General features: G+C 46.5%; 1 protein-coding gene across 1 annotated transcript; it reads left to right on the top strand.

Annotated features, from left to right (window-relative positions):
* The first annotated feature begins 578 nt into the window (after positions 1 to 578).
* Positions 579 to 27,234, top strand: SELENOI (selenoprotein I). Its single transcript, XM_088465732.1, has 10 exons — positions 579 to 818; positions 12,999 to 13,067; positions 13,844 to 13,952; positions 19,274 to 19,348; positions 20,562 to 20,824; positions 20,925 to 21,033; positions 21,969 to 22,017; positions 23,905 to 24,085; positions 24,538 to 24,720; positions 25,117 to 27,234. The coding sequence occupies exons 1-10, from the start codon at positions 759 to 761 to the stop codon at positions 25,228 to 25,230; spliced, it is 1,212 nt and encodes a 403-aa protein (XP_088321858.1). The 5' UTR covers positions 579 to 758; the 3' UTR covers positions 25,231 to 27,234.
* The last annotated feature ends 363 nt before the right edge of the window (positions 27,235 to 27,597 follow it).

Raw genomic sequence — 27,597 nt, 5'->3', positions numbered from 1 at the left:
TTCCGCACCCACCCCAAGCGGTGCCCATACCGTCATTACCCTGCGCCCCAATGCCACTTCACCGGGTAATTAGGGTGCTACTCGAGGCGTCCAGGAGGAGCAGTACAGATCCCACGGCACTGGGGGGAGACGTCATGACAATGGCAGCCCCCCCCCACATTGCTGGAGCCGGGAATATTGTGCAGGTCGTGGGCTGCAGTGTCAGGTGAGTATGGCCAGTGCCGCCCCCCAGGGCACCAAGCACTGTGCAATGGCACCAGCCTTACTGCCCTGGTCTGTGTATATGCCACTCATCACACCTAGCAGGAGACCTAGGCACAGGACCCACTGCTCTCTGCTGTGTGTCATCTACTTGTTGTGTAACTACAAGTCCCAGCATGCCCTGGCAGCCAGAGATCCCCTCACCAGCCTGGGAGCCTGGATTCATCTCTCTCTCTCTCTCTGAGCTCGGTGACAGTGACACGCCAGTGACGTCACTCTGACACGCCATCTCACCGTCACATGACACGCTCTCAGCTGTCTGACAGTTGCCGGCTTTGGGGCGTGGCCTGCCGGATCAGCCGATGCTCTGCCCCGCCCCCTGTACTACGCCGCCGGGCGCATCCGCTGCTGCTGTGCCGTGTGTGAGTGAGGTGACGTCACGTGGTGTTGGCCAGGCAGCAGCAGTAGCAGCTCGCGCTCCCCTCCTCAGCCGCCCGCGTGTCTTCCTGCCCACACGAGCCGGTGTGTCCCGCGCGGCCCCCCCTCCTCCTCCCGCCATGTTCTCGTGCTGGGACTACGTCACCGCTGAGCAGCTGAGCGGCTTCGACCGGTACAAGGTGCGGGCACCGGGGCATGGGGGGTATATGAGAGTCTGCAGCCATGACGGGCACCTAGGGTGTGTGAGACATAGGGTGCATGTGTGTGACCCCCCCCCCCTCTCCTAGAACAGGACACATAGGGTGCATGTGTGTGACCCCCCCCCTCTCCTAGGACAGGACACATAGGGTGCATGTGTGTGACCCCCCCCTCTCCTAGGACAGGACACATAGGGTGCATGTGTGAACCCCCCCTTCTCCTAGGACAGGACACATAGGGTGCATGTGTGTGACCCCCCCCCCCCTATCCTAGAAAAGGACACATAGGGTGCATGTGTGTGACCCCCCCCCCCCCTCTCCTAGAAAAGGACACATAGGGTGCATGTGTGTGACCCCCCCCCCTCTCCTAGGACAGGACACATAGGGTGCATGTGTGTGACCCCCCCCCCTCTCCTAGGACAGGACACATAGGGTGCATGTGTGTGACCCCCCCCCTCTCCTAGAACAGGACACATAGGGTGCATGTGTGTGACCCCCCCCCCTCTCCTAGGACAGGACACATAGGGTGCATGTGTGTGACCCCCCCCCCCCTCTCCTAGAAAAGGACACATAGGGTGCATGTGTGAACCCCCCCTTCTCCTAGGACAGGACACATAGGGTGCATGTGTGTGACCCCCCCCCCTCTCCTAGGACAGGACACATAGGGTGCATGTGTGTGACCCCCCCCCTCTCCTAGGACAGGACACATAGGGTGCATGTGTGTGACCCCCCCCCCTCTCCTAGGACAGGACACATAGGGTGCATGTGTGTGACCCCCCCCCTCTCCTAGAACAGGACACATAGGGTGCATGTGTGTGACCCCCCCCCTCTCTCCTAGGACAGGACACATAGGGTGCATGTGTGTGAACCCCCCCCTTCTCCTAGGACAGGACACATAGGGTGCATGTGTGTGACCCCCCCCCTCTCCTAGGACAGGACACATAGGGTGCATGTGTGAACCCCCCCTTCTCCTAGGACAGGACACATAGGGTGCATGTGTGTGACCCCCCCCCTCTCCTAGGACAGGACACACAGGGTGCATTATTATTATCCTTTATTTATATGGCGCCACAAGGGTTCCGCAGCGCCTGACAAAGTACAGAAACAAATGAGCACACAAGACAACAGCTATTAACAGTACAGACAATGCAGTGCAAGTACATGATTTATATACATTGCTGCATAACACCTAAATAAGCAGCAGGGTGTCAGTAATCAGTTTTAGGTGCCATTGTGAATGAAAGTAAAAGTAAGGCAAGAAGAAGCACGTGAGGAAAGAGGGCCCTGCTCGCGAGAGCTTACATTCTGAGGGGAGGGTCAGACAAACAGGGGTGACACAGATGGGCTAGATAGTGAGGAAGGAGCATAGAGTAGTGGGTTAGGATGAGCGCTGGAAAGCATTGAGGAAGAAATGGGTCTTGATGGCCCATTTGAAGATTAAGAGCCAGGAAGCCAAGTGATGAAGGAATTTTGCAGGAGCAGTGGTGTCAGAGGGGTAAATCCAGGGTTTGGTGATGGCTAGGAGAATCCAGGCATTGCAGATGAAGTGCTCATGAACGGAGACCAGTTTATTATAGACAAAACTGGCTTTCCAGAGGGAACAGGAGAGAGGGACAGAGTTAAGAGGTGAGAGGAGAATGAGATTATTAGGGTTGATGCAGTGTGGAGGTGATACTGATCTAGAGAAGGGGAATAAGGAGTGTGGGGTTATGTGGCTGGCTTCTGAATGAGGAAGGGTGACAGCAGGTGGTGGGTCAGGTGGAGGTTTAGTGTGGTGTGGGGGGGGAGAGGATAGGTAACTTGGAGAAAAGAGAGGGTGCAGGGTTTAGTGGTGGTGCAGCAGGACCATGGTGGAAGAGAAGTGAATAATACTGGAGTTGTGGGAGATGCAGTTGAGAGACTAATATGTGATGAAGAGAGACAGAGGAGGGGGAGAACGTAGAGGGGACTATGGATGGAGAAAAGAGGTGAAAACTGGTGGTAGAGGAGAAAATAATGTAGCGGCTGAGTGAGGGTGGAGTAGAATAAAAGAGACATCGTGTAGATGAGGCGGTTGGGGGTGAAAAAGTCAGTAGTAGTAATGAGTTTGAGATGAGGGAGCAGTACAGGTCAAAGGTCAAAATCAGATAAAAGAAAGAACAGTGCTGGAAGATGTAAAGGCACAACTACAATAGTAAATTATAACCAAAAAAGGAGTGTAGAGCTGTTAAAGTAGCAAGACTTGAGAATTAGTCTAAAGTATGAATATATATATATATATATATATATATATATAAAAAAAAGGTATAGGTGTGAAACAATGGTAGATACTACAGTAAAGATAAATTGACAGTGGTATTGGAATGATTTAAACAATGTAGAGAAGAAACGCAAACATACAAGTATTAAATGTTCAGTAAGCAGGTAGGTGCTTGCAATGCTGAAGCAGGGTGTTGGCAAAAGGTGTGTCCAGGTTATAATGGAAGCTGGTGGCTGAGTAGCAGGGTTTCCAGAAGCTCAGAAGATCCTTTGTTTTTTTCCAAGTTATAGAGAGTTCTTTTAAAATATTGTCCTCCTGTCTTCCTCCTGCTTAACTCCTGACTAACTCTTGAAGTTATGCTGTACATGTAGTCCCACTTAGAAAAATCCCACTTTGAAATAAAACCTAGCAGCCTTGTACAAGCCTAAAGCCTTGTGACCTACTGATTATATAGTTAAGCATAACATGTGTAGTCACTGATGACACCCACCCTCATTACCCTCACCCACACCAGATACAAGTCATAAAATTCTAATACAAACAAGCAAGGCCAAAACAGCATCCCATGAAGCTAGGAGATAAGATCTGACTATATAATTAAATTTAAAGTTACTCTGGTGTTTACAGATATTAAATAAAGACAGTATACCCAGCAAATCAGAGAATTCCAAACAGCATTGGTTTTTCTATAATAGGTGCCTGGTGCAAATATATGATTACCCAGCAAATCAGTGCATGTGTGTGACCCCCCCTCTCCTAGGACAGGATACATAGGGTGCATGTGTGTGACCCCCCCTCTCCTAGGACAGGACACATAGGGTGCATGTGTGTGACCCCCCCTCTCCTAGGACAGGACACATAGGGTGCATGTGTGTGACCCCCCCCCCCCCCTCTCCTAGGACAGGACACATAGGGTGCATGTGTGTATCCTTTGCCCCCTCTAGGACTGGACAGATGGCATCCATGTGTGGTGTGTGTGGACCCCCCCTGCTGGCAGTGGTTAGGCATAAAGCAGCCAGGTCTGCATGTGGCCCAACTGCTATAGAACCCGTGTTGTCTGTTCGTGTGATGTACAGTCATCTGGTACCTGAGCTCCTCCTCAGATATAACAGGATATATATGTGTGGGGGGGAGGGTATGGCAATGGTCCACATATGCTGTCTCTAGGGCAGGGTGCACACCCGTAGCTACCCGAGTGCATGTTTTTATTATGTATAGAGCAGTGCGGTGGCATGTTACCTGGGGTAAGTAGGAGACAGACCTCCATCTTCTGGTAACGCTTGTCCCGGGTCAGATAATCAGGGGGGAGTCCATACCGTGTCTGTAGGAACTGGTCTTCCAGGAGACGGTCGCTTGTACGTTACCAACGATTTTCTGTCAGATTTTTTTAAAGTGTAATGAATGATATTTTTGAACTACAAACGATTTTTGCATATTCCCTTAATGAAAATCGTTGAGTTGACAAGTCTGACTAAACTACAAATGTGAACGCGCATGAACGATTATCGTTCATCTTTTGACTCAGAAAGTGAACGATTTTTTCAAACGATTATCGTTAAACAGTATCGTTTAACGATAATCGTTCAAAAAATCGTTGCGTGTATGCAGCTTTAGTATTTGGGGAAACATTGATTTGATTAAACTCATGTAATTCCTCCATGGTGTTGGGTGGTTGTGTAATTGTGGTCAGATGAGGGGAAGGTCTGTGACTTCTGGCTGCTCGGTGGTTTATGTGGCTGCAATGTCAGTGTAATGATCACAGTACGTGCCGCTCTTCGTGTAGTTTTGGGCATTTGTAGTTTTATTTTACCAGTGGCAAAGTTTCCTCCAGATACCTGGGATCTCTATACATAGTACAATGTGTTGCTTCCCTTATAGCTAGCTGCCCTGTTCATGTAACGCAGGATACATCCATCACACTCTGCTGGAACCTATTTGTGTAAGACTGGAAGTGAATGTACTATGGCCAAGGTCAAAGAAGGAATTCCTAATGTTTACCCTGTATATACTAAAACGCGGTGGGTGTAGTGCAGGGGTGGCCAGACTTTTGGACTCTGTGATTTTCTTTTAAAACTAAAAACCTTTCGTGATCTACCGAGCACGGAAAAAGGGGGCGTCGTATGCAAAAAAGGGGCGTGACCTCGCAGCAAGGGACTAGGGGTCTGAAATCTCATAGTATCCCCAATTTAAATTACTCCATGCAGCAGCACAATCATATTCACATTACACCACATAGTAGTGTTCCTTATTCACGATACAACACAGTAGTGCCCCTTATGCAATGCCCTCTTTAGTAGTGCCCCCCGTAGTTGTGCCCATTATGCAGTTCCCCCTGTATTAGAGCCCATTATGCAATCCCTTCTGTATTAGAGCCCCTTATGCAATGCCCCGAGTAGTTGTGCTCATTATGCAATTCCCTCTGTAGTTGTACCCCCTATGTAGTGCCCAGGGTAATGCCCCTTAGGCTGAGTGCCCCCTCCCTTGTGCAGTACTTACCTGTCTTCACGTTGGTCCTCGCACCTGCTTCACTCCGGCGTAGACATTGTCTGTGCCAGCCAAAAAAATGAACGTTAGTGTGTATATGTGCCCATGTGATAGATATTATAGAATCTAAGCTCCATTGGGGCAGGGACTTATGTGAATGAGTATTCTTTGTAAAGCTCTGCAGAGTGTGTGTGCACTCTATAAATAACTTAATAAATGCCTTGCAGCCAGTTAGCCTTTGCGTGTTAGCCTAGCCTGAAAACAATCCTCCATGTGCCTATCTTGTAAGGAGCATACACGCGTAACGATTTTTTGAACGATTTAACTATAACGACGTCGTAAACGTTCAAATATCGTTTAGTTTCTGAGTTATAACGATAATCGTTCATGCGCGTTCCCGTTTGTAGTTCATCGTCCATTTCAGACTGACCAACTTAACGATTTTAATTAAGGGAAGGAACATTTTTCGTAAATTGTTGAAAAAAAAATCGTTCATTACACTTCAAAAAATCTTTCACTTTTTCAAAGGAAAAAAAAAAATCGTTCACTAACAAAATCGTTACGTGTGTATGCAGCTTTAGTTGTACTTTAGCATTGACCGAAATTTCTGTGTCAGGCAGTTTAAAAAATAAGTAAAGTATTTCAGTCCGTCGGACACTTTGACGCCTCATAGCAACTTTTCCACCTAAGCACTATCTGATGTTCAAAGATGAGGTTTAGGTCAGCCTGTGTTTTAACTGTGGTTACTCTATGGATCTAGAATGGCTTTTGTCCTCTGCCTACCTTTGGTCAGTGCTCTTCGCGCATGGCTGTAGTCATTCTGCGCTCATTGTGGCCTGTCAGTTTGGTCCGATTTCCCCCCCCGTATCCCGCGTAAAGCTGTATTCCTACCCATTACTGCCTATGTACAAATGTAATCCTATATTCTTTGAGCTGCTCCTGCTTATCGTGTAATTACTGCACTTTCTTTTGTACACATATTAACAATTCTCACCCAGGAACATCGCATGTGTGCTATCTACCAAGATAAGCCCTTTTCTATCCCTGAAAGTGTCAGATTAACTTTTATGATATTTGCGAGAATTTTTCTATTTGCACTACAGATAATGTGAATAGCACTGAGCTATCTATTGAGCCGAGCTTCTGAAAAGTGCCACTTATGGTATGTGCCTGTAATGTGCCCTGTAGGGTAAAGATTGCATTCCCTCTGATGTGCAGGCATTAGGCTGGCGTCACGCGTACACACTTGTATGCAACAGAAATGAGCTCAAAATAACATACGTGATTCTTAAGGCGGGTTCACACCTGACCGATATATCTGCAGATCGACTGATATGCAGATATGTTCTGCATACAGACTACCCGATTAGTTGCAACTGAGGTCACAACCGGGTGGGCATTTACATTCACCCGTCCAGTTGAGTTGTTTATCGCCGCCGGCCCGTGCAGCAAGTGTTCGGGTGGTCGCACACACAGCACGATGCACCGATATATATCTGCAGAGGTATTAGGCATCGACTGGGCAGCACGACGACGGAATATGTCTGTGAACGACGTATTCAGACATGTCGCTGCTACACACTGGCCAACGCGTATACACATACAATTAAATGGCCAATATGTCAGCCAGTATGTACCCAGCGTTAAGGGGACTATTTACTTAGCCTTGGAAGGAGATAAAGTGTTCTGAGATGAAGTACCAACCAACCAGCTCCTAACTGTCATTTTTTTTTTTTTTTTTTAAGCACAGTCTGTGACGTGGCAATTAGGAGCTGATTGGCTGGTACTTTAAGACTTAGTAAATAGTCCCCTAAAAGCTTACAAGCCAATAAGCGATGCTAAATCCTAGATCTCTAGATTGGTGGTTTAAATATTAATACAGGGTGGATAAATGGTATGCAGTCGGGAAGCCGGCGGACGTAATCCCGACAGTCGACTGCTTTATCCCGGCATGGGTTAAATGACAGGTGTCTGAATCTAGACACCTGTAATTTTACCGACGCCGGAGCCCGGTGCCCAGCATCCCGATCGAAGCGGTGCCGGGGGCCGCAGCGCGGACAGCCGGGGTTGGGGGGGGGAGGGTTAGGTTTAGGGCTCCCGGGGGGGACGTAGGGTTAGGCTAGGGCAGTGTTGGCTAACCTTGACACTCCAGCTGTTATGGAACTACATAACCCAGCATGCACTGCTGCAGTTTTGCTATTAGGGCATGCTAAAACTGTGGCAGGGCATGCTGTGATATATAGTTCCACAACAGCTGGAGTGTCAAGGTTAGCCAACACTGGGCTCGGGGGAGGGAGGGTTAAGGTTAGGCACTTCCGGGGGGGACTTAGGTTTAGGCGGAGAAGGGGGGAGTAGATTTAGGCACCCTAAAGGAGGGTTAAGGGGTTAGAAATAGGTTAGCTAATACTTACCTTCGACAATCGAGATTTCCTCCTGCCGGCCTCCTGGTGTCGGGATTCCAACTGCCGGGCAGGGGTCTGGCGGTATATCATACCGATTCGGGATAAATTGGGTGTAATAACCCAAAAATAGTTTTAGGGCTGGTCCTAGTCAGCCAGTTAAGGCAAATGCATACTACGCAATGTCTGCTCATTAATGAGATGATGTACAATAGCATAGTGACAAAAGCAATTCAATTACTGAAACAGTTTTACTTTTTTTTTGTACAGAAGCAAAACCCAGTACCCCCAGACAAACTCCATGGCTTTATCTATGACAGTGGTATAAACACTTGGCCCATGCAATGGGTCTGCTTTGAATATGTATGTGACATGCGCTGTATTGAGTCATTATCCAGCCAGTAAGTTTCCAGGTATAAAATCAATGCTTTGTATGACCATGAGGAAGTTTGGGTAACTGGAAATTGGGCTCCTGTGACTGTTGTGAGGCGCAGTTACTGCTAATATCTGTAGGAGGGTAACCATCGTTCCGTCTGGATGGTAGGTGGAATATGGTGATGAATCGTTCCCTTTGTCATTGCAGTGGACTGCAGATAGCCACGTTATTTTAGGAACAGTCTTGCTATTCAATGGGTTTTTTTTTTTCCCCTGCAGAAACAAAGGTGTTATTGAATGGTCCTTTTGTAGCTCACGGATCTGTTAAACAGCTCCATGTAATTCAATTGTGACCTTACACACACACAATGTAGGAGCTGGCATCTTGTGACGTGCCCCTTAGGTTTTTTTCTGATATAGGCTACTGTGTGCCCATTGACTTATCCCTGGCGTTAAGTGGGGCCAAAATATATTAGGATGTAACGTATAGTTTGGCCGGAAACTAGTGACATCACTGATGCGCAGAGAGGCAGTGCCCTGTCTTATAGTCCAGAGACCTTAATAACAACGGGCCCAATTAACGAGGAGCAATTGCTGGATCCATACTCTAGCAACGGTGGTCTGTTCCTATTCATCGTTACAGGATAGGCAGTCTGAGGGCGTTGGCAGGACCGCAGACAGAGGATTGCATTGCGCTAACTCACCGTAGCCCATGAAACTTTAATGAACCCTACATGAAAGGAGAGAGCTGGTTCCTTAGCACTGTTTACAGGATCTAATTACTCTCTAAGCATCTGGCCTGCTGAGAGCCGGGTTTTATGCACATATCTTAGCTAGATGTCTTGTAATGTGACAATCTCTGTGAGATTACAAAGTATCAGGATACAGGCTGAGCTGCTCCTCCGTAACATGCGTGTTCTAGATGCACATTATAAAACCCATGTATTTATGTTCTGTATATGTTGACAAACTGCAAATTACTATTGTGCCGTGACAGCACAGTGATACTTATATTTGTGTTGTCATCTTCTATGCGATTACTGTTCCACAAACTGCAACTGTTCCGATTACACACTGTGCCGGCGAATCTGCCTGACACAGCGGGCGATCAGGTAAGCTATACAGACTTAACGATCGGCCGCTCGATGTGTGTTCCCTGACATCACAACTGGGCGGGCATTTGAATTTGCCCGCCACCAGTTGAATTGTCAGTCACCGTCTGTTCCTGCAGCGCGCCAACGCACAGTCAGATGTGCTGATATATCTGCAGATATAATCAGCCATCTGCTGTGCTGCAGAGCAGATTCGCTGTGTCTGAACTACGATGTACACACCCAACGACACGCTTGTGATATATTGTCCGTTCAAACTGGTACACACTGGGGGGGAGGATGCGTCTTAACAAATGGGCGTCTATCAGAGCAATTGAATTGTTTCTCCGATAGACGGGCGTTAGTGTTTAACGTACCCAGGAGCACCAGGTTTAGATGCACGAAACAGCTAAACTCCTGGTTTGCGCACCCAAACTATGGACTTTGCACACAATTTTTCTCGTACCTCAGGAGGCTGCAAAAAAAAGTCTGCCGCAGCAAATGCCCGTCTATCAGACAAACAATTGAATTGCTCTGATAGACACCCCAAAAAAACAATTGAATCCCCCCCCACTGATCGATATATTGGCATTGCGATGCTTACCAAGCAAAGTGCAGTATCCCAGAAAGCCCTTTCCTTGCAGATTTTACAATGGGCCCTGTTGCCTCTTCTGCCCCCTTACAGCGTCAGTCTGTGGAGGGAACAAATGTACCTGGGAGGCCTAGTGAGCCGAAAACAAGTGGTGTGAATGTGGACATCTACCTGGTAATGGTTCATATAAGGGTTCTTTTTTGTATGAGGCTTTCCAGCAGGTCTGGGTACACGAGTAACAGTGGTTACAACAGTCTTCCAGCAACAATAGAGGATTATTGTCATAGCCCCCTTGCTAGCCAGCGAGGGCCTGGGTAGTGATAGCCATAATATAGGAGCCCCTCTAGCTCCTTCAATATAGGAACCCCTCTAGCAATGAAATCTGTCACAGCTGCACCAGCTGTGACAGATTTCATTGCTAGAGGGGCTCCTATATTGAAGATCAGAATATCAGCCTAACCTAGAAAGCTAAGGGTTGCATGCACATGGGTGATCTGCCGCATTGCCCCTCTGATAGAGCAGCGTTCCAGTTATCTTGGGTTGAAGAGAGAGGACCAGGCAGCCGAAATGTAACTTCAAAATGAGTATTATAAATGCAACATTCATTGCACACCCATTTGGGGAAAATGCAGGGTGAAGGTGCATACACGCGCAACGATTTTTTTGAACGATTTAACTATAACAACGTTGTTGTCCAATCGTTGAATAAAATCGTTCAGTTTCTGAGTTACAACGATGAACGATTATCTTTAATGCGCTTTCCCGCTTGTAGTTCATTCTGACTGACCAATTGAACGATTTTCATTAAGGGAAGCTACAAAAATCGTGTAGTTCAAAAAATCGTTCATTACACTATAAAAAAATCTAATAGATAATCTAACAGAAAATCTGACAATAAATCGGTAACAAAATCATGGTGTGTGTGTGCAGCTTGAATGTTCAGTGGAAGTTGGGGTTGCAGCTGATGTTTGTAATGTCGTTAACCCATGTGGCTGTATAAATTGTCCTTATGATCAGTATAGATATCTATTGAAGTTACATTTGAGTTGCGTCCTGTTCCATTATACATAAAGGGAAAAAATCAGAGGGTGCGCTGTGTTCACAAGTCCTCACTGAGCCCTATGGCAAATCTCACCAAGGCATCTAGGCGCAAGGCTCATTTACACTACTGCTATGGGCTGATCCTCCATCAGTAATCTCTGTACATGCGGCGTTACCCGACTGTTTGACTTGTAACAGTGCCCTGAAAATGTCTTATTTAGACGTTGAAGCCTGGGGCTTTGTACCTTAAGTGCAGCTTTGTTCAGGTGTGGTGGGGGGGGGGGGCGGGCGGGCGGGCACGAGCTTTTGGTTAAATAGAAACAGGGCAGCCAGGTTGTCTGTGTATGACGTGGTGATAGGTGGGCATGTGAGGGCGTTACTCTGCCTTTGTATACAGCTGACTCCTGTGGCTAATGTATGGTATAGTGAGGACAGAGCTGTCACTGTGGCTACTGTGGGACAGACACTTATTCTATACCCTGCAGCCCCTACGTCCTGGTTATTACTAGCGGTGGGGGGGCTACTATCACTGTCATTCCTCACTGGCTGCTATGAAATGAGGGATCTGACCAAGGAGAGGTGCGGCCCTATATATGCAGTGTAATCACCTATGCTTCTGTCTGCAGGTTAAAATTCCTTTTCATATTCAGCTTCAGTTTCATGTTCTCAGCCCAAGTTACACCCTTAAATCCATTGCGATTGCTCAACAAGTGAAAGTAACGTGTAGCAACACAATCGCACCCCACCTCCGCATGGCGGAGTCTGGCGTTTTACTTACAGGTCATTGTGTTCTAGTTTCACATTAGATTTGGTAGTCAGCAAGCCCCCCCCCTGTCCTGGGGCTGGACTGTGATCTGTTATGTAGCTGTTGTGGATCTCTTGTTGTTGTTGCTCAACCCATAGCGGATGACTGGATACTAAGATAGGAAATAAAGATAATATTCGGATCATACGGATGGCATACCTGTATCCCCGGGGGAACATAGTCACTGGCTGTCTCCCTGTTTTAGAATAGCAAAGTTATTTCATGGAATCTTATTGTAATATTCACCATAAGATGCGTTCTCTGTGTGTAACTGGCCCTCAGCCCGCTATTTTGATGCCTCTGCTCCAGATATGACCTGTAATGAACTCGGGCTTTTCTGTCCTTTTTATATTGACCTTTACCTGTCTATGATTGTGTTGTTTTTCCCCAGGTTGGGAATTGCAAAATAGTCCTGCTGCAGAAAGCTGGTGATGTGGAGCTAGATGGGTCACTATATCACACTAATTTCCTAGCATAAAGAACAGCCGTCTGTGTTTCTAGCTCTACATCTTAGCGTTCCAGGGTCTTCTGCAAATGTCCTGTATAGGAAATCCATATTGCCAGGCATTGTGCTTCATGACGTCGCCAGGAACCGGGAGTTTACGTTTTTGAAAGACTGAACATTCTATAGCTATATTACAGATACATAAATGGGGATGGGTACCGGTTGTCGGTGTTGAGTATGTCGGCGGGTAAAATACTGACGCCTGCATCCTGACAGGGTTAGAATACCGACACCTGTCAGGCGTATCCCTGCAGAGGAGGGTTAGGGTGAGGGTATCCCCCTCACCCTAACCCTCCTTTGCTGGTGCTTAAACCTAACCTCCCCACCTAGTGTCTAAACCTAACCTTCCCCCTCCCCACGCCATAAACCTAACCCTCCCCCCTTAGTGCATAACCCTCCCTCTAATCCCGCTACTTACCTACGGGATGTCTGCGCCGGGATTTCGATAAGTGTCGGGTTTCCGGCGTCGGCGTTCTAACCACCGGCATCCCTTTTGTCAGGGTACTGAACGTATCCCCATAAATGTTGTAATAGTGTAAGAATGATGTGGATGAGTTTGCATTGGAATGAGAACATAACGCTGTACATGACTGTGCTTACATCTAATAATCCCACTTGTCTTGTCTTACAGTACAATGCAGTGGACACAAACCCCATCTCCCTCTATATTATGCACCCGTTCTGGAATTCTATAGTAAAAGTAAGTGGATTTTTTTTTATTGTATTGATAATTTTTTGCCAGCAGGACCAGCATGGCCATAAATAAATGGTGAAGCTTGAGCTGCGATGGGCAGGGTGGATGTGCCAGTTTGGTAAAGCCCTTGATTTATTGAGCATCATTCTCACTGATCAGTGGATACAAAGTTACAAGCAGTCTTTGCTCCAATCTGTAATTATATTGAGGGACTTTTTATTTGTTTGTTATACTTATGAGAAGTGTTGAGATTCATTATTATGGGGAGAATTGTCTCCTTCCTGCTGACTGGTCTCGCAGCAGAATTACATACCTGGGGTGGTGTCAGCAAGATATCATGAGACTGTTTTTTTTGAGCTCGACATTAAGTAGCGGTGCCATTGTTTGCCTCCTGTTGCCCACACTCCTCTCCTGTTCTAGAGCAGTCTTGAGTTGTGATACCCTCCTCACAATAACATTTAGGGATATGACCTTTTTGGAGTCAGAGCATTACCAGGCTCCGAAAAGGACAGAAATATAAATTCAAAAGGAACAAAAAAGTTATAGCCCCCCCATTGCACCTCTAAGTCAGTATTGGGAGCCACAGACGAGGTGCTGTAATTTGTGGCCTCCACAATCGATGCACTAAAATCCACCAATAAATTGTATTGAAAATAGCCATTTTAAATGTTTTATAAGTGGTGTATATATTGGGATTTTTTAATGATCTGCAATTGATGTTTTAGTTTGCACCAGGCAAATCTTTGTACGTTCTAGAAACGCTAATAAAAGGTCTCTCCCAGTTTTTCCCCAGGTGGCTGGCCCCGAATCTCATCACTTTTAGTGGCTTTCTCCTGCTCGTGTTCAATTTCTTCATGGTGGCCTATTTTGATCCCGACTTCTTAGCATCTGGTAGGTCTGCTTCCTCTTATGTCTGCTCTTCTGCTGCATCTGCTGAGTGATCCAGGGAAGTAACACCCCGTTACCCTTCCTAGTTCTGTACATGCACGCGGTGGTATAGAGGCCACAACTGAACGTCTGTAAAAAAATTACAAATAAGACTTGCGCTGCTGATGCATAATAAATCACTGTTTAATAATAAATTCCACAAGGGAATATCGATGTATCGAATACACAATAAAAGACATAAGTAAAAATCAATAATACAGGTGGGTATATAAAGGATCTCACATGTAGAATAGTAAGGAAAAATAGAGAAACTGAATCAATTCAAGATAGTGTTCCCGCTAGGCTGTTTTAGCGGGGCGCGGCGCCCTGCCCTCCTTCTGGAGGGCAAAAAGCACCCTGCCCTCCAGGAGGAGGGCAAAAAGCGCCCTGCCCTCACAGCCTGCGGGAGCCGTTCTCACCCGCGGGACGCAGTGTCCCGCGGGTGGAGAAACATGCGGTGACCCAGTCACCGCCGGTGAATAGACGCCGGGCGCATGCGCCCGGCATCTATTCTCCCTGTCTGCAGGGCTTGGGGGCTACCCGGCGTGTCCGTAAGTGCCGGGCACGCCCCCAAGAGTGACGAAAAGGGGACGCGTCTTATAGACACGCCCCCTTTTCCGATGACCACGCCCCCTCTCTAGCTCCGGCGCCCTGCCTCCCGCCGGAGCTAGAAGGAACACTACAAGAGATATATAATATCAAAAATAAAACCACATTGGGAAGCAAAGTATCGTTTCCTAAAAAAGAAAAACCAGCTGGTAACTAAAAAAGGGAATGATCGAATTCCGTTTGAATAGGTGATGGGCCTCCTTGGCACAACAGAGTCTGTTGGGGAATCAAAGGTGAGCGCAAGTCCTCAATAGGTACGCTGATTGTTACCCACTTAGTAAATATGCAGCAAGACAAATGACTAAGGGTAATTCAAACAGGTAATGTGCCTACTTAGCATGACATAGTCAGTTAGAGGTTTAAAATATTCCCTTTGTAGGGCACAATTCCTCAGTTGGCACACTAAATGCTCCTACTGGTAGTATGTAATGATGGTAAGTGAATATTCACGGTGAGGTGGACACACCTTGAAAGTTACCTAAATAAAACACAAACTAAATACGTATGTATATGGTCCCATAGATGATGTGCACAGATCAACTCAGTTAGATGTATATTACTTGGAGTAATAATAGTGCCGTGTGTCCCCGGTATTCAACACGGACTATTGAGGTCTGCGCTGTAGATAGAGCACATATATATGTAAACAGCTGTGAGGAAGTACACCTGATCAATCCGAGCGTCCTCGGAGAAATTTCCTTACTATTCTACATGTGAGATCCTTTATATACCCACCTGTATTATTGATTTTTACTTATGTGTTTTATTGTGTATTCGATACATCGATATTCCCTTGTGGAATTTATTATTAAACAGTGATTTATTATGTATCAGCAGCGCAAGTCTTATTTGTAATTTTTTTGGATCTATTTTTCTGGAACCTTCACAGTAGGTTTCTTGGGACCTGCAGCGCCGAGGGCATATATATCACTGTTTTATAATTATCACATATTCTGGTCTTTCTCTAAGCGCCCTGCTCTGTTTGTTGTTCCTAGAATTGTTAACTGAACGTCTGTACCTGCTGATTATTGCATAGGATGTTCCTGTTTAGGGGGTGCAGTAATGATATTGCACTGACCAGCAGCGTAGGATTAGGGTTAGACACTAGGGGGGGCGTGTTGGGATTAGGTGCAGTGTACTCACGGCTGGAAGCGCTCCACCATCAGCCCATAAATCACGAGGAAGTCACCGCCGGACCCGGAATATCACCACTAGACCGCCAGGGTCATTTTGTCACTGCTGACCTGATGAATGATGATGTCAGTATCTGCAATCTCCATGCCCCTGTTACATTGTATGTGGCAAGGTATTACTTCTGTATATAAATGTGTGAATTGACAGGAGAAACTTGTATGATCAGATTAAAGGCATGCTTAATCTGCTGACTAGTCATTTCCTGCCCCCACTCCATAGACAGCAGGTCTGACTGGTTGTGTGAATTGTGAGTTACAAGAACATATTTAACTATACATTTAGTTTCTTTCTCTTAAGGATATTTCCTCCTTGTAAGTAGCGCCCATGTGACTGTTCTAGGTGTAAATGTAGAGACACTTTGCACCCCTGGCATATGCCCTTAATGCAAAATGTTTACAAAAATCACATAAATGTCATCTCCCGGCCTCAGCCGTACTCCACGGTGGCACGTTAGCAACATTTTTCTGTATTGTCCCAGGAGCTGACACCTTGTACTTAGGGATTTTCTGCCAATCAGTATATCTGATATCCCATGCAAGATGTTTGTTGTTAACCTATGTTGACATTGATCTATAGGTTTCTCCTTTTTATTAGTGAGATATAAGGGACGGTTTACATAGGCATTTATTTGTATTCTCTTTGTAATGCTGCTGCTACATTTAGAATAGATTGCAGAGCTTTAATCCCTCTGGTTAGGGAGTACCCAATAGGAAGGAAATTGCCATAGTTTATGTGGGAGGTAATGAGCGACATGATCATATAAAGTGTTAGCAGTGTCCAGTCTGTAGGCGTTTCTGAGACTCAATTAATCATTTGGAGAGAGTGGGAGCAAAGGGCAGTCCTGGGCCATGAATGACACAACAGCGAGCTTGATGTGCGGGGTTATTACTGTAAAACGACTGCACGATTACGACATTGTAATTGCGCAGTCGTTTCACGGTCTGTGCTGTGCCTGCACTGAACGAGCAGTCATTATCAGTGCAGGCTCATCAATCATCCCCTAACATGCTCAACCTGACGTTATCGTCAGGTTGACCAGCATGTTCAGGCGATCATTGATGTCGGAAACGAGCAGCGGGAGTGCATATCGCTGGTTGTATCCGTCATTAATGTGCCTGATTCATGAGCAATCCAACAATAACGATGTCGTTATCGTTCAATCGCTCATAGAAATCAGCAAGTGGAGCATTAAGAGCGTCACAGGCCGCGTTGATAGTGTATGTTGATTGGTAGCTCAGGTTTTGGAAGATTATTTGAGGTAGCGATAGGAGATGAAGATGAGATGGCAGGAAGACGGTCAGTAATGTAGCCAACACAGATGTTACATGAAGCTACAATCAGCACAGGAGATAATGAATAATTCATGTTGATGGGACTGAGTGGGATGAGCTGCAGTAAGAGAAGATTTTTGGGTCCTGATTCAGATTTAAAAGCAGAAAAGGAGCAATTTGCGAGTCCTGTTGCTGCACACGGGGTGAACGTGCATTTATTTGTTTGCATGCCGGGAAAAACATGGTTTGCTTTTGCATGCAGCGAACAAATGCACGGCAGCTTTGTTTTTACACTGAGTTTTAGGTATAGGCTCAGGACATTCCCCTCCCGACTATCAATTTACATTTGCCCCCCCCCCCACAGTCCAACATGGTTTTATGAAGGTGCAAGTTTTTTTTTTTAACTTGTTTATTTGCTCCTAACTCTGAATCAGGCCTTCCAAGCTGGAGCACTCCCTGTGTGTGCCAACACTGTGTTCCAGGGCAGTGATGGATCACGGCAACTCGCAGGCAGGTTTACAAATCCAGATAATGTACAGTACAGGCATGGGAACGTGCGTGATTGGGAGAATGCTATGTGCAGCACTGGGAAAAGCCCCGCTCCTCATGTGCCTCCAGGGTACAGGGGTGGGTGGCGCGGAGACTGCCATGTACACGGCATGTAGGTGAAGCCGTGTCTGCAGTTTGAGACCTGTTCTCCTATTGCATGAACAGACAGGGCATGTTTTAAAGAATTTTAAAATTGTACTTGGGTCTGGTATATCACCAGCTGCTTACAACAGGTTGTGGAATGAAAGATGGCCGAAGTATTTTGTACCAACCATTTTGGGACTCTGCATTTAAGGCAAGAAGACTAGTATGACATTCCTGAGTTTTAATGCGAGTATCCACTACCCGATTAAACACAGCGATTGAGCGCTAACGACATCTTTTATGGTTCAATCGTTTGTTAAACCGGCACAAATCGGGCAGCTTAATGTCAAAAACGACCAGCGAATCCCGCTGGTCCTTTTTGACAGCGATCATCACCCGAACATGCCGGTCAATCGGCAGACGAAGACAGATTGGCCATGTTCGGGGATGAGGGAGGGTGCCTGCACTGAATGACTCGGTCAGTGTATTCCATAGCACAGACTGTGAAACGACTGCACGATTACAATGCCGTAATCGTTTCACAGTCTGCTGGTCAATGTTCCCCTTTAGATGGCAAGTACAGGATAGATACCATCGAGGGGATTAGTGTAAGAAACAAGAAAACCCTGTGGTAATTGATAGGGGTTGAAGTGAGGGGAAGGAACCGAGGTGGATTAAAGGAAAGGTGAGCTATATAATCAGCTAGTCCCATTTTCCAGGGCAGTAAGATCATTGCTTGTGCTGCTCAGGTGATTAATATAATGTGTAACTCAATTCCCATCACTTTGTAAGTCGGTAACGTCCACCGGCAATGATTTATGCATGTGACTTGCAGGTTATAATATGGCTACTATACAATAACAGGGATCACATTGACATCTGTGTAATCTCTGGCACTGCTTCAGGTCATATTGTGTGTCAATGTATCCATGATCTAGACTGTCCCAAAATAATTTTAAACCCCTGTCAACAATTCTGCAATCGATTGTGTATAAAAATCTTTCCCTTTTTCAATCGATTGCAGATTGTGGCAATTCTGCAATCGATTGAAAAAGGGAAAGATTTTTTATACACAATCGATTGCAAACTGCAGAATTGCTGCAATCGATTGCTGATGGGGGCCTTTAGTATGAGAGTGTGAGCCTGCACCTTATCCAGAGTGACTTGCCAGGTCATTGTGGCAGAGTAGCATGGGGCTCTGGTATCCTACCCTTGCAGAGCATCTGACATCCCCTGCAGAGCCCTAAGTTGAAATAAACAAGTGTCAGTACTGGAGACACCTCCTGCTTCCTAGTCCATGACTGAAACGCTTTGACTTTGGCACTACATTAAGGGCAAGGGGGTCCTTTGTGTGTAAGCACCATTATTACCTAGAGGTTAGACTAACTTTATTCTGAGAGTTTCTGCAAGGTTTTATTTCTGCTCCTTTAGAAACTTAAAAAATGTTTGTTTTGATGTTGTTTCACTAATGTTTGCTTTGTGTGTACGCTGCTGGTAACCTTTTATGTAAGCTCGCTGATATTTAGTATAATGGGCACAACATCCTGACTGTATATATATGTATATCTCATTGTGCAGCACCGGATCATGAGCACATTCCCAACTGGGTGTGGATTGCAGCCGGCTTGCTGAACTTCACAGCCTACACGCTAGGTGAGTGTCTGTAATTCTGTCCCTGGAGCCGGGCACTATGATTATGTAAGAGCACTTTCCTCTCCGCGTTCTTTAAGTGGAATTCTCTAAAACAATTTGCCATATGTAATAGACCCTTCTGCGGAATCCGATAAGCTTACATACACTCGCCCCGATAGCTGCCACTTAACTGCTTCTCAACTCGCTTTGTGTCACTTGGACAGTTGAAGAGGAAGCTCCTGGGTGTTAATAGTTTAGCAGAAATCCTCGGCCTTAGGTCATGAAGCTACGAGCAGGGGGCAGTTGGCATATGCCCCGGTTATATAAATGCTGTAGCCATTCAGGTGATTTTTTAGAATCGCACCCCTCCCTTCTCCACCCATGCTGCCATGTTATCTAATGAAGAGCATGCTTTTGTTGTAAGGGGTCTAGCGAAATTTGTTCCAATGATTTCCGTAGTGGACTGGTTGACGGCCTAGGTCAGTGGTTCTCAACCCTCACGTATACCCAACAGGTCATGTTTTGAGGATTTTGGTCTTTGGAAGCAGCTGGGATAATTACTGACCCAGGAAAATGGATTAACTCACCTGTGCATGATTAAAGATATCCACAAAACATGGCCTGTTGAAAGTACTTAAAGACTTACTGGTCTATATAAAGTGAAAAAAAACAATGGCCTCTGTCTCCAACCCAGACCTGCGAAACGTGTATATATCTGGTGGTATCCCCAATTGGGAAAGCGAGGAGCTTCCGTTTTGGGGGAACTTTGTGGGTCTGTGGTGGTGTTGTATAAAAAATGTGTTTATACCTATTTCCCCTATCTAATGCCAATAATATACAGATCTATAATGGAGTATGAAATAACATTCCCTATAGAAACGTACCTAAATTAATTTGGGGAGTTATTCCTTATAAATCCGGGGGACATTGTGAAGGGCTTAGCATATAGAGCACAGGTTACTAAGCACTCACTCCAGCTCCTGGCAGTCTCTCTACGCCTTCTCACACCTTTGCTTTCCTGTGCCTCGGTACAGTATATGTAAACTAGGGATGTGCAGGCTCGGTTCTACTCGGTTCCGTTCGGTTCTTTTTACCGAATCTTATTGGCTATCCAAAACTCGTGACAGCTGAAACCCAATAAGATCCGGTAAAAAGAACCGAACGGAACCGAGTAGAACCGAGCCTGCACATCCCTAATGTAAACTCTATTTATTTTTTTTATTTTCCTTTTCAGATGGGGTAGATGGCAAACAGGCTCGCAGAACAAACTCCAGCACTCCACTGGGGGAGCTGTTTGACCACGGGCTGGACAGCTGGGCCTGTATATACTTTGTGGTGACCGTCTACTCCATCTTTGGCCGTGGGGAGACGGGGGTCAGCGTCATGGTTCTTTACCTTCTCCTGTGGGTGGTGCTGTTCTCCTTCATCCTATCTCACTGGGAGAAATATAACACCGGAATCCTCTTCCTGCCTTGGGGCTATGACCTGAGCCAAGTGGTAAGTACTGTCCAGCTTCCCCTCGTAGAGTTGGTGCAGGTGTATATCTCTGTCGCTCGCCGTCTAGTCTCAGGCTAACGGAATGATATCTTTGTTTCAGACCATTTCATTTGTGTATCTGGTAACTGCTGTGGTGGGAGTTGAAGCCTGGTACCAACCTGTCGTCTTTAACATATTATATCGCGACCTTTTCACTACGATGATTGTCGGTAAGTCCCTCATTGTCTGTTTACCATCATGAAGTACAATTCTGTCTGTAGCAATCCCCCGGCAATTGGAGTCTTACCTGTGCCTCAGCTTGTGCTGGGCCTATTTCGGTATTTTCCGTGCCCTCCCTTCGCCCCCAGGCTCTACTAGTATTATTGCAGCACATGGTGGTAATGTGTGGTGATCACGTGTCCTTAGCACGTTTGAGGTTAATGTTAAGGATGAGTCCCACTAGCCCTTAGTGCTGAAGGTGTTAAACAATCTGCTGTTGAGATGGCGCTAAGCAAAATTAAGTTATAATGTAGGATACTATATGGGATGTAGGCTGGAAGCCGACGGTCTAAATGCCGAGGGTTGAATGACAGGCGTCTCTCATTTTACCGAGACGGCACCCGGCATCCCGATCGAAGTGAGGCCGGGCGCCGCAGTGGATAGCCGCGGGGGGAGAGTTAGGTTTAGGACTCCCGGGGGGGACTTAGTTAGGCATCCCCACGGGAGGTTAGGCTAGGGGGAGGGAGGGTTAGGGTTAGGGACCCTCGGGGGTAGGTTAGGGTTAGGCACCCCCCCGTGGGACTTACGTTTAGGAAGGGGGGTTAGGTTTAGGCACTTAGAGGGGGGGTTAGGCACAGGGGGGGGGAGGTTAGGGTTAGGTGGGTTAGGTTAGTTGATACTTACCTTTAGGATGATCGGGATTTCCTCCTTTTGTCAGGCAGCCGCTGTCTGGAATTGAACCGCCGGCCATGCAGCCGGTGGTAATACATATCACACCCTACTATATCACAGGTTATTTCCAGCAGCAACAGACTAATATTATTGAATTATTTTCAGTAGTCTAAAGTATTCCCATTTTTACTGTTCCACTGGTCTTTGTTTTATTGTGTTAGAGTTATAATAATAATGGTGGTATGCATCTTTATATATAAATTTTATCTTGCAGGTTGTGCACTGAGCATCACTCTTCCAATGAGTCTGTACAATGTTTTCAAGTAAGTTTATTTATGAAATCTTTACCTGACCTGGGATTCTAAGGGGCAGTTAGTGCACAGAGCCTGTTACACTGGGGGTTGCGGTAATGCTGTTAGTGCACAGAGCCTGTTACACTGGGGGTTGCCGTAACGCTGTTGGTGCACAGAGTCTGGTACACTGGGGGTTGCGGTAACGCTGTTGGTGCACAGAGCCTGTTACACTGGGGGTTGCCGTAACGCTGTTAGTGCGCAGAGCCTGTTACACTGGGGGTTGCGGTAATGCTGTTAGTGCACAGAGCCTGTTACACTGGGGGTTGCGGTAACGCGGTTAGTGCACAGAGCCTGTTACACTGGAGGTTGCCATAACGCTGTTAGTGCACAGAGCCTGTTACACTGGGGGTTGAGGTAATGCTGTTAGTGCACAGAAGCTGTTACACTGGGGGTTGCGGTAATGCTGTTAGTGCACAGAGCCTGTTACACTGGGGGTTGCCGTAACGCTGTTGGTGCACAGAGTCTGGTACACTGGGGGTTGCGGTAACGCTGTTGGTGCACAGAGCCTGTTACACTGGGGGTTGCCGTAACGCTGTTAGTGCGCAGAGCCTGTTACACTGGGGGTTGCCGTAACGCTGTTAGTGCGCAGAGCCTGTTACACTGGGGGTTGCGGCAATGCTGTTGGTGCACAGAGCCTGTTACACTGGGGGTTGCGGTAATGCTGTTAGTGCACAGAGCCTGTTACACTGGGGGTTGCGGTAACGCGGTTAGTGCACAGAGCCTGTTACACTGGAGGTTGCCATAACGCTGTTAGTGCACAGAGCCTGTTACACTGGGGGTTGAGGTAATGCTGTTAGTGCACAGAAGCTGTTACACTGGGGGTTGCGGTAATGCTGTTGGTGCACAGAGCCTGTTACACTGGAGGTTTCGGTAATGCTGTTAGTGCACAGAGCCTGTTACACTGGGGGTTGAGGTAATGCTGTTAGTGCACAGAAGCTGTTACACTGGGGGTTGCGGTAATGCTGTTGGTGCACAGAGCCTGTTACACTGGAGGTTGCGGTAATGCTGTTGGTGCGCAGAGCCTGTTACACTGGGGGTTGAGGTAATGCTGTTGGTGCGCAGAGCCTGTTACACTGGGGGTTGCGGTAATGCTGTTAGTGCACAGAGCCTGTTACACTGGGGGTTGAGGTAATGCTGTTGGTGCGCAGAGCCTGTTACACTGGGGGTTGAGGTAATGCTGTTGGTGCGCAGAGCCTGTTACACTGGGGGTTGAGGTAATGCTGTTGGTGCGCAGAGCCTGTTACACTGGGGGTTGAGGTAATGCTGTTGGTGCGCAGAGCCTGTTACACTGGGGGTTGCGGTAATGCTGTTAGTGCACAGAGCCTGTTACACTGGGGGTTGAGGTAATGCTGTTGGTGCGCAGAGCCTGTTACACTTGGGGTTGCGGTAATGCTGTTAGTGCACAGAGCCTGTTACACTTGGGGTTGCGGTAATGCTGTTAGTGCACAGAGCCTGTTACACTGGGGGTTGCGGTAATGCTGTTAGTGCACAGAGCCTGTTACACTGGGGGTTGAGGTAACGCTGTTAGTGCACAGAGCCTGTTACACTGGGGGTTGCGGTAATGCTGTTGGTGCACAGAGCCTGTTACACTGGGGGTTGCGGTAATGCTGTTAGTGCACAGAGCCTGTTACACTGGGGGTTGCAGTAACGCTGTTAGTGCAAAAGGGTGTGAAGAATAAATACTAACATTGCAATTTGGAGCTAATTTGTTTTAGTAAGCCACAGCAATCAAGTCAGTTCACTTTTATTTGTGGCTCCAGGCAATGAAAAGGATTGCCTGATTCAGAACTATAATAATATATACATACATACGTACAATTACCAACTGTAGTCTAATAGTTGAATTTGTATTTATAGAGCCTATCGTAATAACACACTGAAACACAAGACTTTCTACGAATCGATGCTACCGCTCATCTCCCCAGTGCTGCTATTTATACTGTCCACCCTCTGGATCTTCGCCTCCCCCAATAAGATCCTGGAGGCTCATCCTCGACTCTTCTACTTCATGGTGGGGACGACGTTTGCGAATATTACAGTAAGTGACGTTTCTTGGCGCGTCGGGCGTTCTTGTACAGTGGGTAAAGCCGGGGCTGCAGTGTGTGTACTCTTATTTCCCCACATTATGTCCATGCTACCTCGTGCTCACTACCTGCCAATCAGTGTGGCGTTACATTACTGTGTTGTCTATTAGTGGTAAATGGGTACAGAAAGGTCAGGGTGGGTCGCAGCATGCCAAGATATCACTGCTACATTTTATGTTACGGTATGGAATAAGTATTTTATTAAATTGTAAGCGTGTTCCCTATATATAGTGAGGGCAGCTATTTTCAGAGCTCAGGCCAGTTTTCTGTTGGCTACAAAGCATCCGCCCTGTATAGCCTGTGTAACGCTCCTTACTCATCGTAGTGGCCGTCCTCCTGTTTGTCGCATTACTACACGAAGCGCTTTCTTCCTGTGCCCTTAATGTTTCTGCTGTTTGTATTCCAGTGTCAGCTGATCGTATGTCAGATGAGTAACACCAGATGCCAGCCTCTAAGCTGGCTCCTCTTCCCCCTGGCACTGGTGGTGCTGGTTGTGGTCTCTGGGTTCGCCAGCGAGATGGAGGCTCTGCTGCTGGCGCTGCTGACGGCACTCGAGACGTGTGCGCACTTACACTACGGAGTGAGAGTGGTGAGTCCTGCATGCCACTTTGGTTACCAGCCACCAATACAGACGCGCTTGTCCTCATGGGTGGGAAGCAATGCAAAGATTGCAGAGGAAGGAAACGGGATATGTCTGTTATACAGTACAAACCGTTCCGTAGGAGCGAAACAGCTACTGGCGGAAATCAGTTCATCCTTTTGAATTTGTAATTGGTTTATTGTTGTGAAAATGCCAAAAATTAGACAAAAAAATCAGATTAACGAAACTGACACTTGCCTGCAGAGCAGACTCAGCGTTAGAGATGTTTTGTTTTATGGTTTGAGCACACTTAGGCACAAGTTTGATTTCTGGGATAATAGATATGAATTAGTCGTGTGAAATAGTTCCGTCATTAAGCGGCTGATTACCTTCCATCTCTTTCAGGTTTCTCAGTTGAGTAAACACTTCAACATTTTGCCTTTCTCACTTGAAAAACCCAACACTGACTGACTAGAGGAGGAAGAGAAGATCAGCTTGCAGTCTGCGGAAGTGGTGTAAAGTCGCCACTTTTGACAATTCGTCCATCACCACACAGAAAAGCGTCAGCCCACTGGGCTAACTGTCCCCTCTGCGGAGCCAGTAGAGGAACTGCTAATAATACTGTAAACAGACCGACTGAATGTTCCCGGACCGGCCTGCCTGCCCCCCCTCTGTCTCCCCCCTTTTCTTACCTGTGTGCTCTTATGTACATGAACCGTGCTGGAACTATTATCCAGAGGAACCTACGCTGTTTTACGCCAAAGGAGTCCTTTTCCGAGACACTGGAGCACAATCGGCGATGAAGCTATTTTACTGAGACCACGCGTGTGTGTTTGTGTGTGTTGCAAAAACACTTGACTGAACCATTTTATTTAATTTTTTTATATACTTTAGAATTATGGTAATGTTTTGATTCTCTTAATTGTCTTTGCAAAGATCGTAGGATATTGAATTATCCAAGAGCGTCTACCATCTACCTACATCTTCAAACGGTGGGCTTGTGTTTAGTATCCAAGGTCTCCTATTCTGCAGTTTTAAAGTCATCCGTCATCCTTTTCAAAATGGGTAACAAACAACATAAAAGCACATTGATATTAATGTGCTCTACCGTGGTTACTGGGCACTTTGCCAGCCAGCCTTTTCCCATCATCGTGCTGACGGGTGAATTACATGTCGGCATCTGGCAGCTCGATGTCCGAGCCACACTTCTAGTAAATGATAAAACAGGGATGAGTTCCCCTCTTTCAGGCTACGGTTGTCCCTGTGTCTGGTGCTAATCTAATTCTGTTAGTTGGTTTTTCCAGTTTGGTGGTGGGAAAGAATAGCATGCTGCTTGTTTTGTCATTTGGTCTTCTGGTTTTTATTTTTTTATTTTTAGGTTATATATAATGCCTTCTTAACCTGTACTTGAATGAAGAGTGTATCTAAACCCATTACTTCCTTTTGGACAGGGTACACTTGGAGGTAGCAAGTGCGGCCGAGCGGTATTCATTGTAATTTAACAGCGTTGCTCTGTATCTTCCTGTGAGATCTGCAAATACTTCCTGTGGGAGCGTGCTTAGTGGCGGATTCTGATTTAAACCACGAGAAATAGTTTGCCAATAAACTTCCCCAGCCTACAATATTTATATGTACATTAGATCTCGCATTTAAATGTTGGATTTTATTTTAATTTTTTTTTTTTTTTAAATGTACTGTTTTCCTTCATACGTTTACCTCCTGGGAGAGGACACAATAGTCTGTATGAGCTATGATGCAATAGATGATGCTACTGTCTCCTTACCCGTAGAGATCTTTCATCATAACCATAACCTGTAACTACTGGTACCTTCTGGCTCGGGGGTTTTCTATGACTGGAATAGGTTGAATCCCCCTCCTGTCTGATTGCAGCGTTCTCTAACACAGGGGAAGGCAACCTGTGACCCTCCAGCTGCGGTGGAACTACATATCCCAGCATGCCCTACCACAGTTTTGCTGTTAGGGCATGCTAATACTATGGTAAGGCTTGCTGGGATGTGTAGTTCCACAGCAGCAGGAGTGCCGGATGCTGACTACCCCTGAACGCACGCGTGCCCGCTGCAGCGACAGACACTAGTATTTGTGGTATGTAGTATTTAAATATTATTTTAGTTTTGTACATGAGGGATTGTCATGTAATATGTGTTAAATGTGAAATGTATGCAATAACTGGCATTTTTATTTGTAATTATTTTAAATGGAACAAGAAGCTTGTTGTGTCACACGATTGTGTAAATATATTTGATAAATATACATATGTAGGATAAACCATTGCATATCTTTCATAAGGTGTAACTGTATATGGCCTTGTAGTGAGGAAGCCGGCTGAAATGTATTCCCTGGTTTTCCAGATGGACTCTGTATAAGGTGTAATAATATAAGTTCTCTGTGGGTAGGGAGCTGCCTTGTCTGGTGTGTGTATCAGATGTGCCATAAACCTGTGTCCGTGCTGGTGTTTCTGTACCATTGTGAATGTCATTAATATATTCATTCTTTCCGAGCAAATTTTTTTATTCATCTATTTATTGGTTTCTTTACTGTCAGTGAATATTTAGAGACAGTCGGAGCAATATTGTCATCTGCAGCTAGCAAGCACTGGTCATTGCTGCCGTGTCTCACTGCTGGGTATTCTGTATTTTCTCTCCTCCTGTAGCCTCACCCTAGCCCTCCCCCCCCCCCCTAGTGCCTCACCCTAGCCCTCCCCCCCCCCCCTAGTGCCTCACCCTAGCCCCCCCCCCCCCCTAGTGCCTCACCCTAGCCCTCTCCCCCCCCCCCCCCCTAGTGCCTCACCCTAGCCCTCTCCCCCCCCCCCTAGTGCCTCACCCTAGCCCTCTCCCCCCCCACCTAGTGCCTCACCCTAGCCCTCCC

Source organism: Taudactylus pleione, unplaced genomic scaffold (assembly GCF_031769625.1).
Source record: "Taudactylus pleione unplaced genomic scaffold, aTauple2 ptg000063l, whole genome shotgun sequence".
Classification (NCBI taxonomy): Eukaryota; Metazoa; Chordata; class Amphibia; order Anura; family Myobatrachidae; genus Taudactylus; species Taudactylus pleione.
Note: the sequence above shows the minus strand (reverse complement) of the source record. Positions and strands in the feature narration are given on the sequence as shown.